Consider the following 13,029-nt stretch of genomic DNA (forward strand, 5'->3'; position numbering starts at 1 on the left):
TTCTTAAGGTTTAAGCGATTATAGTGAAATTATTTTCATTTCAGATGACTTTTTTTTTTCTCTTTACTTCATCGTTAAAATATGAAAAACAAGACAGAGAAAAAAAAAGAAGATTCTATTTCTTTTTCCTCAATGTTCGTGCTATTTTCTGCTCCGTGATGAAATGACACTTTTCTGAACCAAGTTTTTGGCCTTCTTAGAACAAAACGATATTTTTGTGAAATTGCGTATTAATTCAATCTTTTAACTGACGAATTCTTTCTTGATAGAGAAGTAACAATAAGAAACTTAATTTAAAAAATTCTTCGTGCACTTGGTTGACAAATTCAAGTTTATGCGTTTTGACGGAATGACTGCGGTGGAGTGGCATTTAAAGTCCATTCATTAATATAAAAAAAACATATTTTTAATTAAGTTAAAAATTGTTGCCTTTAACTTATATGACACTACTGTTGTTGTTTACGTGTCCACGTACGTCCATAATTAATAATCATGGAATCATTAAGAGCCATTGCCTCGAAATTTTGGACTTCTTTATTTATTCACACATAAGACATTATCAGAACGATTTTCAGCGTAAGGAAAAAAAATACATCACTCAGAGCATCGTTTACCAGCATTTGAAGCGGAGTTTCTATCACAAAGCCCCCCAGCGCATAATGAATGAGGCATGATGAGTGATATAGTTTACATTTTTCTTTGCCAAAGAAAACTTCACTTGCAAAAGGGCTGGGTTCCGGTAGCGTGGTCGTTTGGCGCGTTAGCACTGAGCAGTTAAGTTCAGTCTAGGATTATTGCTTTAAAGCAACCGTAAATGTAATTCATTGTTTCGGGGATTTGTTTTGGAAGAAAAGAAACTTTTGATTTGTTTTTATCCGAGTGAAATGTACGACATTTTCTTCTTTTTTTCGGACGATAATTTTTAAATGTTCAACTGGATGTTTTTTTTTTTCGTTAGACGGATGGATTATGAGAGCGTGGTTGCTGGGCGAGTTTGGCGATAAACAATAGAGTTGCGGAACTATTTTTTTACATTTGAAAGATATTATTTGATGTCTTTTTTTGTTTATTTGGCGAAATATTTTAAATTGCAGTAAAAACTGCTTCACTCGCTAAATAGAGTTTTAAAGCAACTGTAAATCTAATTTAATGATTTGACGAAAAGTTTTAAATTCCAAAGAAACTTTAAAAGAATTTTTTTTCTTTTCTTTGAAAAGGTGTGTACGCATTTTATACAAAGAAAAATGATCATTTTACAGAGCAGGAGGGGGCGTCATTTTTTTTTATTCAACGGACTTCCATTAAATTTTTAGCACGGGCACCGCTGTGCGGGTACTGATAGTTTAATATATTTATTCAATGTGAACATTCAAGTATAAATTTGTATGTAACTTATATATACAGCTGATTTTAATCTAGTTATGTAGAAATTCAAATCTTCATTAAAAATTTCAATTTGTCTGCAGGAGTTTTTTTTTTTTTTTTTCGATAAACCAAATTTTTCGACACTTATGCAAGTGTGCAAAAGAAAGTGTGCAAAGTATAGTGTACGGGACCCATCACCGTGACGAGAAGCTAGATATCTGACGTCCGTAGAGTTAGGAGTCGCATTTCATTGGTCTCCACGAGATGAGCGCGCTCTCGCTATTGGGTGAGAGTATTGGACATGCGCTTTACTCGCGTTCGCAATATATGAATGCTTCTCCCTTTTCGGAAAACGTACGTCTGTCCGCTTAACGTGGCGAACGTGATGTGCGGCGGATGTCTGAATTACGCTTAATGTGTATTTTGTTTCTTTTTCAGCCAATAAATATTCATAAAACTCACATGATGAATAATATCAACGTGGTGATTGCTGTGTGTCTGGTTGTTCTGGAGTTGACGTCCTGCCCAATGGGGGTCGAAGCAGCCGATATGAAGTCCGACATCGAGCGAAGTTGTCCGGAAAAGAACACCAATTACAAACCGGACTGCTTGAACGACGCTAAGAGGTTCCTGAGGATCAACAACTGCAGATATCGCCTCTGGATGCACAATTTCCAAAGCAAAGAGTTGGGATATCAAACGGACTTGACGGAGGAGAACCGACAGTCACTAGTAAGACATCTTTCATTACAATAATAGCAGTGGCGTCGCTACAGATGGGCGGAGGGGGTGGTCCGCCCCCGGTGTCACCCGTCTGGGGGTTAACACCCAAAGTGCAAGTTTTTGAAAAATAAAAATACTTCAATTCAATAAATGCTACTCAACAATACGTATCTCTACATAGTATAAAATGAAGTCTCCAAAAAGCGTCTGTGTGTTTGAACTCACAAAACTCGAGAACTACCCGGCCGATTTCACTGAAATTTTCACAATTCCTTTAAGTCTTGAGAAGGTTTGCAGACCAGTTCGAAAACAATTAGATGAATAGTTCCTTTTTTATTTCAATTTAGGCCCAATTTTCACATAATTCCCGAATACGGGGGTGAAAAATTACTCGCAATTAGTAATATTATATATCGTTGGAAAGAGAAGAATTTTCCGCGTTCTACGCAATTTGTTCCAACGCTCTAACCTAATTGCGGAGGGAGTTATTTACGTTTTTAGCTCGAATTAGTTTAGGCTTAGCTGAAATTTCGGCACTACTTTCTTCATTAAATTTATTAATAAAAAGTGAAGGAATTGTCCTACAGTTTTCTTTTTGACACCATTGAAAGAGCTACCTTTTTTACTCCAGATCTAACTCGACCTATGGTCGGAAGTTTAACCCTCTATCTCTATTAGAAAAAAAGTTACAAGCGAATTAAATGAAGTTCAAAAATCTGTTCTCTATTCAAGTTTTTAACCATTTTATTTTGCGTTTCCACGGTAACGCTTTTTTAAAATATTATTTTCAACTTTCTCATTTTCAATTCTGAAACTTATTTTATTTTGTGTTTCCATGGTTACGCTTTTTAAATCCATCTTTCTCATTTTATTTTAATTTCTTAAAAGTATTTTAATATCAGTCGTCATTGTTTGGATTTAAAATTTTGCATGATGATTTTTTTTCTTTTATTTATGTCTGATTGTTGAATATACGTCAATTGACACAATTTCTGTTTTCAAAATAGACCGGGCAACGCAGCTAGTTTTAAATTATATTTTATCTATCAAACGCAGTTGCATCACCACGGGGAGAGGTAGGCTTGCATTGGGAGACACTCTCTGGAAGGTGACTGATACTAAATTCGATTTAAGAGGTCATGAGAAATATAGATACTTGAGTTCTAAAAAGTTTTCCCAACGTTTAAAAATATTTAATCCTGCCCACAGAGTAATATCACTAGGGGGTGGCATTTGCGTAAGCTGACAACCTTCCGGGGGATGACACTCAAAATGCAGTAAAGAGTTTCTAAAAAATATGAATATTGAAATTCTGATGTATTTTACATTATATATCATCTATCAAACGCATTAGCATCAGTACGAGTGGGGGGGGGGGGGGGGTGTCGAGTGATAATCCTTTAGAGAGTGACATCCAAAATGTATTTAAAAGTTTTCTGAAAAATATAAGCTCTGATATTTCAACATATTTTAAATTACATTTACTCTAGGAAGAGTTAAAAAGAAGTTCATCACATATCAACACCAGAAAAAACATTTTTTTTCTTGTTTTATTGCATTTACTATCCGTTAGACAAAACACTGCCATCCGATGGCGCCTGAACATTTGAAGCCAATTTTTGATAACTACTCTTGATTTGCTTATTATTAATATTTTCGATTCTTTCGGAGCATTCAGAACTGGTAGGCGTTTTACAAATGTTTTTATATAGATGTATAGAGAACCTTTTTACTTCTGTTTAAGGCGGGAAAAGGTCAATATAGCCAGTACCAATGCACCAAATTTAGGCATTATAGAATCCTAAGTGATGATGGTTATTAAAAAAAAAAACGAGCTGATGTGAGCATCACATAACTTCCTTTTACTCCAATTTCAATGTAATTTTCCCATTATTGGCAATTTTAATGTGATTCAATTGTTTACTCTCTAAATATCACCACCAGTGGCCAAATTGAAACCAAATTTAAAAAAAAAATCGCCAAATTTGCCGCCAAGTTGGCGACAAAACTTGGCGACCAAATTACTGGCGATATATCGCCAAGTGTCCGCCAAATTATAACACCACTTGAGTATACATCGAAATTAACAATGATTTCCCCCCAAAAAGGGGCGAAAGACCCCTTTAGAAACACCCGAATGCAACCAAAAGGAGAGGGACACAACTAGACCCCACTAAGAGTCTACGTACCAAATTTTAACTTTCTAGGACACACCGTTCTTGAGTTATGCGACATACATACGCACATACATACATACGTGCATACGTCACGAGAAAAGTCGTTGCAATTAACTAGGGGAATGTCAAAATGGATATTTCGGGTGTTTATACGTTCTTAGGCACTTATCCGCGTGTAGTCGGGTTGGGAAAAAAAAAAACTCAACATTAATTCGCGGGTGAGCAAAATGGAAATTAGGGCGAATTTTGAGTGAAAATTTTTTCGCGAGTACAATACTTCCTTTTTTGGAAAAGGAAGTAAAAAGAACTTGCGGGAAGTTCCGTTTTGTTTGATATGTATTTTTTCTCCGTAACAGCTGAAAGCGAAAGACGAACTATCAGCGTTCGAGAAAGAGACGGCAAAGAGGACGGGCGAATTCAACTGGAAAGAATTCAAGAGCAAGAATGAAACCATCTTCCGGTGGTTCGAAGCACTCTCCGAATTAGGACCAGGTGAAAACTCACCTGAAAATATAGCCGAGGTATGTGAGTTACTCTTTGAAATGCATCATTGTGAAAATTAATGTAAACAAGTGAGAAAGTGATCTGTAATGGAGTAATTACCAGTGTTGCCGCTTTTTTTTATTGTATACAGGGTATGTTCGATAAGTATCGGGACTGGTACCAAAAATCAAAATTTATAGCAGATATCATTACAATTACTTAATGATCTTCAAAATACATTCCTCCTGCATTGATACTATGGCGTGATTGTATGGCGTGTTTGCCATTCGTCAAAAGCTCGCTGGAAGTCGGTTTCCGGAAAACTGTTGAGAACTTTTGTCGTCACCTCTTGAACCGTCTCGATGGAGTCGAACCGATGCCGTTTGAGTTCCATTTTCATTCACGGAAACAAGAAACAGCCTGGTTGAGTCATGTCTGGGCTGTAGGGGGCAGGTCTGTGTTGTCCATAATTTCTTGAGAAATTTCCACCCGCGACAGTTTTTGTTTCTCGCTCAAGACTTTCGGCACCAGAATTGCGCACACTTTCCTCATTGCAAGATCCTTTGTTACAATGGTGTGGACGGTTCCGACTGAAAAACCAGTCGCCCTTATTAGTAAGGTCTCCTCACTAATAAGGGTGATGATGGTTAATCGCCTGTCAGAGTCCAAAACTCTTTTCACTTTGGCCACCTTGAGTGACTCGATGATCGTCTTCGACGAGTTCCCAGTATTCCTTTAAACATTTTGTGCCACTTAAAAACTCTTGTGCAGCTTAAAGCATCATCCCTACAACCGTGTTTAATGAGCTCAAGGGTCTCAGAATTGGGATTCTTCGAGTTTAAAGCAAACTTTCACAGCGTTCCAAGATGGCGCGATGACACCATAAAAAATCCACACGTCACAAAAATCCACCTCCTGTCTCAACTCATGCCCGCAGGCGACTGAAATAAGTGTACCTGAGGGGTGGAGGATTTCTCTACCGATGCCAACCGGTCGGAGTGCCCTCTATCGTTCCGTTGAGGATACAGCGAACCAGTCCCGATACTTATCGAACAGGCCCTGTATGTCCTTGTGTAGTTTATGTATGATTCTCGTTATGATATTTTGTACTACAGTGGTGGACAAAATTATAGACTCATTTTTTTTTCTTTTGTTTCAATTATAACATGACTCAGTTTAAATTATTTTTATTGAATTTAAGATGAATAGTTGACGAAATAGTTCTAAAATTAGTACATCTTATCAGTTTATGGTGTAATGTAATTTCAGAGGAATCGAAAAGAAAATTTCCCACAAGCACGATGAAATATTACTGTCATTCATTAAGCTTCAAAGCAAGTTATAAATTACGGCATCTGTTTGTTTTACCTTTTTCATCCGCCATTAGACAGTGACTGCAGCGCCCCTATTGTTTATTGGAGTTGCGAATTAAGATATTAAAGTTGAGAATTTTTTTAATTAAATTATTTATTTTATGAAGTTTATGAGTTATACTGAATTCAGGACTATTTAGTCAGTTATTTATCTTGACTGAAAAAAAAAAAATAACCGAGTTAAATTATGATTGAAAAAATGGAAAAAAAAATTGAGTTTATAATTTTGTCCAGCGGTGCATTTATATGTTTCTCATTAATTTCCAAAAACAAAACTTTTAGCAATCACTGATGGCAACATTTATTCATTCTATGGCGTTAAATTAACATTTTCGAAGGAGGCAAGGCACTAGTATGCAGACCTCGACATAAATACAGTTGTAGTCAGTTGTGACTCTTGAATAGAATAGAATAGAACATTTTCGAACGAAACTTTCTCGTAATCCTGGATTTTTTACCTTTGAGTTTCTACTTTTGTCCAGGTTTCACGTAATGATGAAATATTAAATTTGCAAAATTTCTAATTTCATGAATTTTTTAATTTAATTGATAAGATGTACTAATTTTAGAACTAATTCTTCAACTATTCATATTCACTTCAGTGAAAATAATTTAAACTGAGTCATGTTATAATTGAAACAAAAGAAAAAAAAATGAGTCTATAATTTTGTCCACCACTGTATTATAAAGATTTTTTATGGCGAGAGGGCTATCCATAAGTGCCTGTTTCTAAGTGCCGTGAATACGGGATACTTTGGCCCACACTTTGGAACTTGGTTCATCTTTTCTCAGTACCTTTGAAACTATTCTTCTTTCTGAGCAGCGGAAACTTTCTTTTCACATCTAGGGTAGTTTTAATTAAATTTTTTATGAGTAATCACTCTTTTTCAAAATGTTATTACTCTTTTTGTTCTTTTATTTTGGCCCATGTTACCCTTGCGTTCGGGTTACTTTGACCATGGGCGGTTTTCCCTTAAAATCATCGTATAACTAACTAGAGCCAAAGAAAGATCTATGTTCATACGAAAATCTAGCAATTTTGTAGAAAAATGCATTTTATAGGAAAATTGAGTCACACATAATTGTTTTTAAGAAAAGTGAAGTGTTTTTAATGTGTTAGTAGTAATGTCTAGTTATTGCATCAGAAATTACCGACAGAGGACAGTCACCATTTCATAGTTTTGAATGATAAATAATTTCGTTAAAACCCGTTTGTCAAATTGAAGACCCTCAATTGTTGGTCAAACTTCCAAAACTTGATGATGGCATCCACGCAATCAATAACAGCTCGCCCTTCTTTTACATCAACAACAATCCCTGGAAACCCGAGACCATTCCATTCTACAACAACGAAATTCTCTAAACTGTCCAATAGGTTTCCCAAAATTTGTAAAAAGTAGATTTAAATGGTAAATCGTAAACGAGCTGATGTGTGCACCATATGACTTCCTTTTATTCCAATTTAATGTGATTTGCTCATTATTGGCAGTTTTAATGTGATTCAATAGTTTGCTCCCTAAATATCATCAACAGTGGCCAAATTGAAACCAGATTTTAAAAAAAAATTAAAAAAAAAAAAAACTCGAAATTTGTCGCCAAGTTAGCAACAAAACTTGGCGACCAAAAGATAGGCGATATATCGCCAAGTGTCCGCTAAATTATAACACTACTTGAGTTTGCATCGAAATTAACAATGATTCCCCCCCCCCCAAAAGGGACAAAAGACCCCCTTTAGAGCATCCGAATGCATCCAAAAAGGGAGGTGCATAACTAGACCCCACTAGGAGTCTAAATACCAAATTTCAACTTTCTAGGACATTCCGTTCTTGTGAGATATGCGACATACATACACACATACGTACATACAGACGTCACGAGAAAACTCGTTGTAATTAACTTGAGCATCGTCAAACTGGATATTTCGGGTGTATGTACGTTCCTAGGCAATTCACGTGTGGTCGGGTTGAAAAATAAACTCAACATTCATTCGGGGGTGAGCAAAATGGAAATTAAGGCTGAAATTTGAGTGAAATTTTTTTCGCGAATACAACTTCCTTTTTTGTAAAAGGAAGTAAAAAACAGATGAAAACTTCGTACTGTGGAATAAGTAAAATGACACAACGTATATTAAGTGCAAATAAAAGCAATTAAAAGAGAGTTAAAACCTTAGCAAAACTTCAGTCAATGAAAGCGACAACGATAACAAAAAATGTGAAACATTTGAATATGAACTGTGTGCTATCAACATACTCAATGTCTTTTGAGGTGCAAAAAAACTTCAAGTCAAAGGTGAAAATGACGATGTTTTGGCCAATGAATATTCCTCAAAAAACATCATGAACGCAAGAAAGAGACAATAGAGTTCAAAGAAATTAACCAATTAACCAAATTCTTTGGCATTATAGAGTAATTGAAAACAAGAAAGCAAGTGTATAAGAATTTAAATATTTTCTCAAGGATCTGTTTTTTACGAGCACTAGCTTATAACGTGCAAATATTGTGGTCCTTTCTCCCTCCTTAGAAGCGAATTCGACTGCATGTTCAAATCTCATTTTTAGTACGGTCCCTCAGAATTTTGAACTGAAATACTTCGAGGAATATTGGGTTTTACTACTATTAAATTTTCTGTGTGTTCAAACTGTTTTTTTTTTTTTTTTTTCAAGCTTGTGATTTTCCTGAACACGAATGGGAAGACTTAACGACCATATAAAAAATTAGATTTTTTTTTTTTTTTTTTTGCAATCAAATTTTTTTTTTTTTGCTTCAAACTTCATAGATCTTAATTCTTCATCTCATTTTGATAATTTTTGCAATTGGAAATACAACGGGCTCTCTATATCTAAACACTCAAAAATGTGAACACCCCGGTATTCTGAACACATTTTGACGGTTTCGGGAAGCACTTACGCATTAATTCCGTCTCCCTCCATAATAAACACTCCCACACATAAAGATTTCTACTGTATATATCTAACAGCAATAGTTGCGAAAATAAAAGTTAAATAGTTTTCCTAATCATGAACCCTGCCAAATCTGCCTCATAATCAGTGGCGGATCGGATTGGTTGAAAAAATCAGCCCTGGCATTAGGAGATGTAGCGACCCCATAGCTCTTATAGGTATTAAATTTTACCTAACGATTGGGATATCATTTAAATATTTTGAAATGATACCTAACAACTAAATATGTTTTATTTAAACAAAATTTAACAGATAGGAACACTTCTGCGCTTTAATGGTGAACAAATTGATACAGTATTATCTAAACAATATTTTTGGGGAAAATTGTGATTGTAATTGTCCATTTAAATATTTTTACAATGCCCGGAACTTGATTGAATATTTCCATAATGATAACACTGCTTGGCTAGTATATCCTTTCCTGCAGTCATAATAAGTAACTTAATTGCCCTGTTATATGAAACTGATCTAGCGTTGTTCAATGGTGAAAGATTAGGACCATCTTAGATTCTGATGAGTCCCTCGACACAAACATTCCCTTTTTTATACTGCCCCCTTCCCTTTTTTACATACCCTGACGACCCCCAGACTCGATGCGAGGTCAAAAAACCTGGTGGGAGGGGTAGGGTACGAGTTTGGCAGTCCCTTATTTTTTTGCATGTATCAATGCAAATCCTATTCTCCAACTAAGCTGATATGACCTCACGTCGGCCCTTGTTGTAAGTTGCATTTTGCAGCAATTGTGAGTTGTCAACTAATAAATAAATGGGTCAATGATATCAAAAGTATTTCAACTTTTAACGGCCGCTAAGGTTTCCCTCTTTTTTTTAAATTTATTCATTTATTTTTTATTATACCACTAAAAATATATTGGCAGCCCCAGGGCCCGACCATCTAAAAGTGAGGCCCTAGGCCCACATTAATTTGGAGGCCTCCTGAAGACTATGCAGTGTTTGATTTACATTTTTAAAGCACGAATGCACTTATGGGCCATTATGAATCCCCTTTGGGCCCCCTCATAATCGTGACCAAGTAAATTCGTTACTGGCAGCATGATTAAAAAATTCCCCTTTAAAGAAGTTTTGTTCCTATTAATAAGTCATATTTTTTAATTTTTTTAAAAATACATGTATTTTTCATATCGTTTCAATGCTATGAAAAATATGGGGCCCCAGGCCTAGGCCTAGTCAGCCTGTGTGGTAATCAGGCCCTGGGCAGCCCCATTTCAGAAATTCCCCCCTCCCTCCTCTTGGTGACGGCCCTGCTTCCCTCCACCCGCAAGCTTAAGTCCATGCGTGAGGAGGAGCTGGGGCTGGGTTTTGCGAATTAGCGTTATTCTAAACACATGCGCGCAAAATTTACATTTTGCTGTTAGTTGACAGGCCTGAAAGACTTTGCTGTTATTGATTGGCCCGAAGCATCACCGGTCCATCGGGCAAATGCCCGGTTGCCCGCCGGCTGCATCCGCCACTGCTCATAACGGGGTTTTTGGAGCTATTTCTGATTTCAATACACTATTCATAGCCATTTTTGCGGAAATTTGGGAAGAGATAATGTTGTAAGATTCCGGGCTGTTATTCAATGGTCTGAGTGTTGTTGCCCCAAACGTTTCTACCGCATCTGCGCCGGTCATTTTCAGTGTTAACGTGATCGAAACTTCCAGGAAAGTGACTTCCTAGCAACTGATGCAGACATCGCAGTGTTGTCCATGGTTGTGTGAGAAGAGCTTGCTCTTCGTTCGTTTTGGGGCAAGTACAGCTCTCTTCATTCAGCCAATCAAAAACAAGGACGAGCGTTCATCAGACAGTCCTGGACCAAAACGAAGGGAGAGCTAGCTCTTTTCACATAAATATGGACAACGCTTCGAAATCTGTATCAGTTGCTAGGAAGTCTCTTGCGTTTAAGCTTCGACCACGTTAACACTGAAGATGACCGCCGTAGATGCGGTCGAAACGGTTGGGGTAACAACACTCAGACCACGGCACAACAGCCGGATTCTTACAACAGTATTAACCAACAGCCGGAATCTGACAACAATATTAACACCGGCAGTGAAAACCTTCATTCTTATACTTTTGGTACTAGAGGTTCTTGGCGTGATTTCGCAACTCTCCATACTTTATCTGCGGATTTTAGGAAACATTGAGTGACGAGTTTTTTTTTTTTAATTATAACAACATTTCATTAGTTACGAATGGTTGACGGATTAAAACTTAAATAAAAAGTAACCTTTTTGTCTGTCAGTAAATGTTTTCTTTTTCTTCCTCTAGTTAAATAAAATCAAATCGAATATGGAACTCAGATACAGCAAAACCAAAATCTGTGCCTATAGATCCAAGAAGAAATGTAACTTGGGACTTGAAACAGGTAATTTAGTAGCACAAAATTATATTTCCACTACTCCTCAAAAGAAAATCGAGAACTTTCAAGTAATAATACTTAGTAGTGCTTATACTTTGGTTGTTCCAAATTGCTTAAATATTCATTTTCTTGATTCAGATTACTGTGCATTGCTTTCATTGAGTACTGTTCTGATTAAAGTTATATCTATAACGTGTTCTTAATATTTTGGTTTGTTTAACAACTATCAGTACAACATCAGCATTTTAAGTAACTAGAAGAAATCTACAAAACGAAATTTATCTCAGACATTACTGCAAAACTGAATTATTTTTCAAAGTATGCTCTTTATGCAGAATCACACTTTTTTTAGGCGAGTGTGTATGGTCACATTTTGTCAAGCAGTGTTTGTTTTGCCTCCTTATTTTTGAAGTTTTCTTTAAAAATAATTTTTAAAATAAAAATCCAGAAATACGGGTTTTTTTTTTCTGTTAATATCGCGAAGTCAAAAATTCAAACCCTTTTAGTGTGAACCTTAGCTATTTCTAAATACTATTTCTGTATACAGTGGCTTCACTACAGGTGTGGGAGGGCGCTCTCCCCCCCCCCTCCGGGTGTCACCCATCTGGGGGGGGGTGACACGCAAAGTGGAATTGCAAGTTTTTGGAAGTTTTGAAGCTAAAATACATTTTTAAGATTACAAATTTGAAAATTTTCCGGGGGGCTACATTTTTATTTGTCGTTTGTACATTAGCCCACTTAACATTTCATTCTGACACAAATGTAGTTGTTTCCTGAAAATTACACGAATTTTTAAACCTAATTAACATAATAGCATTTTAGTGCCGATGCGTTATATGTAGTGCCTGCTGTTGACAATATGCCTTTAATAATTTTATAAACTCTAATCAGAGAACGTATTGTAAGCAAAAATCGACTATCCTTTTAACTTCAGTTACGCAGCATATAGTAGTGCCGATGTTTTAAATGTAGCACCTGCAGTTCTCAACGTGCCTTTTGATAAGATCTAATCAAAGAACGTATGTAAGCAAGAATTCAAAGTTTTCCTGACTTTTTTGTCGAAACAGTTATGGTAAATTAAATTTTAGGGCATCCCAATTCTGCAAAACATGACATTCACGTCTTCGAAGCAACAAAAGAAATGAGTTTCACAATTAAAAAAAAACATTTTCATATCATACATCAGATGCTTTGACTGCTGATCAGTGCCTGGAAACTCAAAATTTTCAAAACTGAATATTCATTGTATACACTGGAAACACGGGAATCAGAAGCCCGATTATCTCCTAAAGTTATGAAATAAAGATGTTATTGCTTTAGCTTCTTACGCCCAGATGACCAAGCTCAAACCTGGTTACAGTCAGTTCATTTTCAATAATTCACATTGATAGTGTGATGTATCGTGTGATTCTACGTAAGGTGGAAAAATCAATTGACAATTCTTAAAATACACCGCCAACTCAGTTATTCCATCCGAGGACTGCAGTTTTGTGCTTTTTAGCACTCATCAGCCCGGAATAGGAATCACATGAGCTGGAGGCGAAAAATCTCTTAAGGGAGCCAAGAGAGCCAAACAAACGTAGCTAA

At 36.2% G+C, this 13,029-nt stretch overlaps 1 protein-coding gene across 1 annotated transcript in view; it reads left to right on the forward strand.

Annotated features, from left to right (window-relative positions):
- Positions 1–1,893: 1,893 nt before the first annotated feature.
- Positions 1,894–13,029, forward strand: part of LOC129216798 (angiotensin-converting enzyme-like) — a 46,586-nt gene continuing 35,450 nt past the window's right edge. The window contains exons 1-3 of the mRNA XM_054851014.1: positions 1,894–2,097; positions 4,622–4,786; positions 11,352–11,448. Coding sequence (XP_054706989.1) covers positions 1,894–2,097; positions 4,622–4,786; positions 11,352–11,448 — 466 coding nt within the window. The remainder of the gene's footprint in view (positions 2,098–4,621; positions 4,787–11,351; positions 11,449–13,029) is intronic.

The sequence above is a fragment of the Uloborus diversus genome, chromosome 2, assembly GCF_026930045.1.
Source record: "Uloborus diversus isolate 005 chromosome 2, Udiv.v.3.1, whole genome shotgun sequence".
Taxonomy (NCBI): Eukaryota; Metazoa; Arthropoda; class Arachnida; order Araneae; family Uloboridae; genus Uloborus; species Uloborus diversus.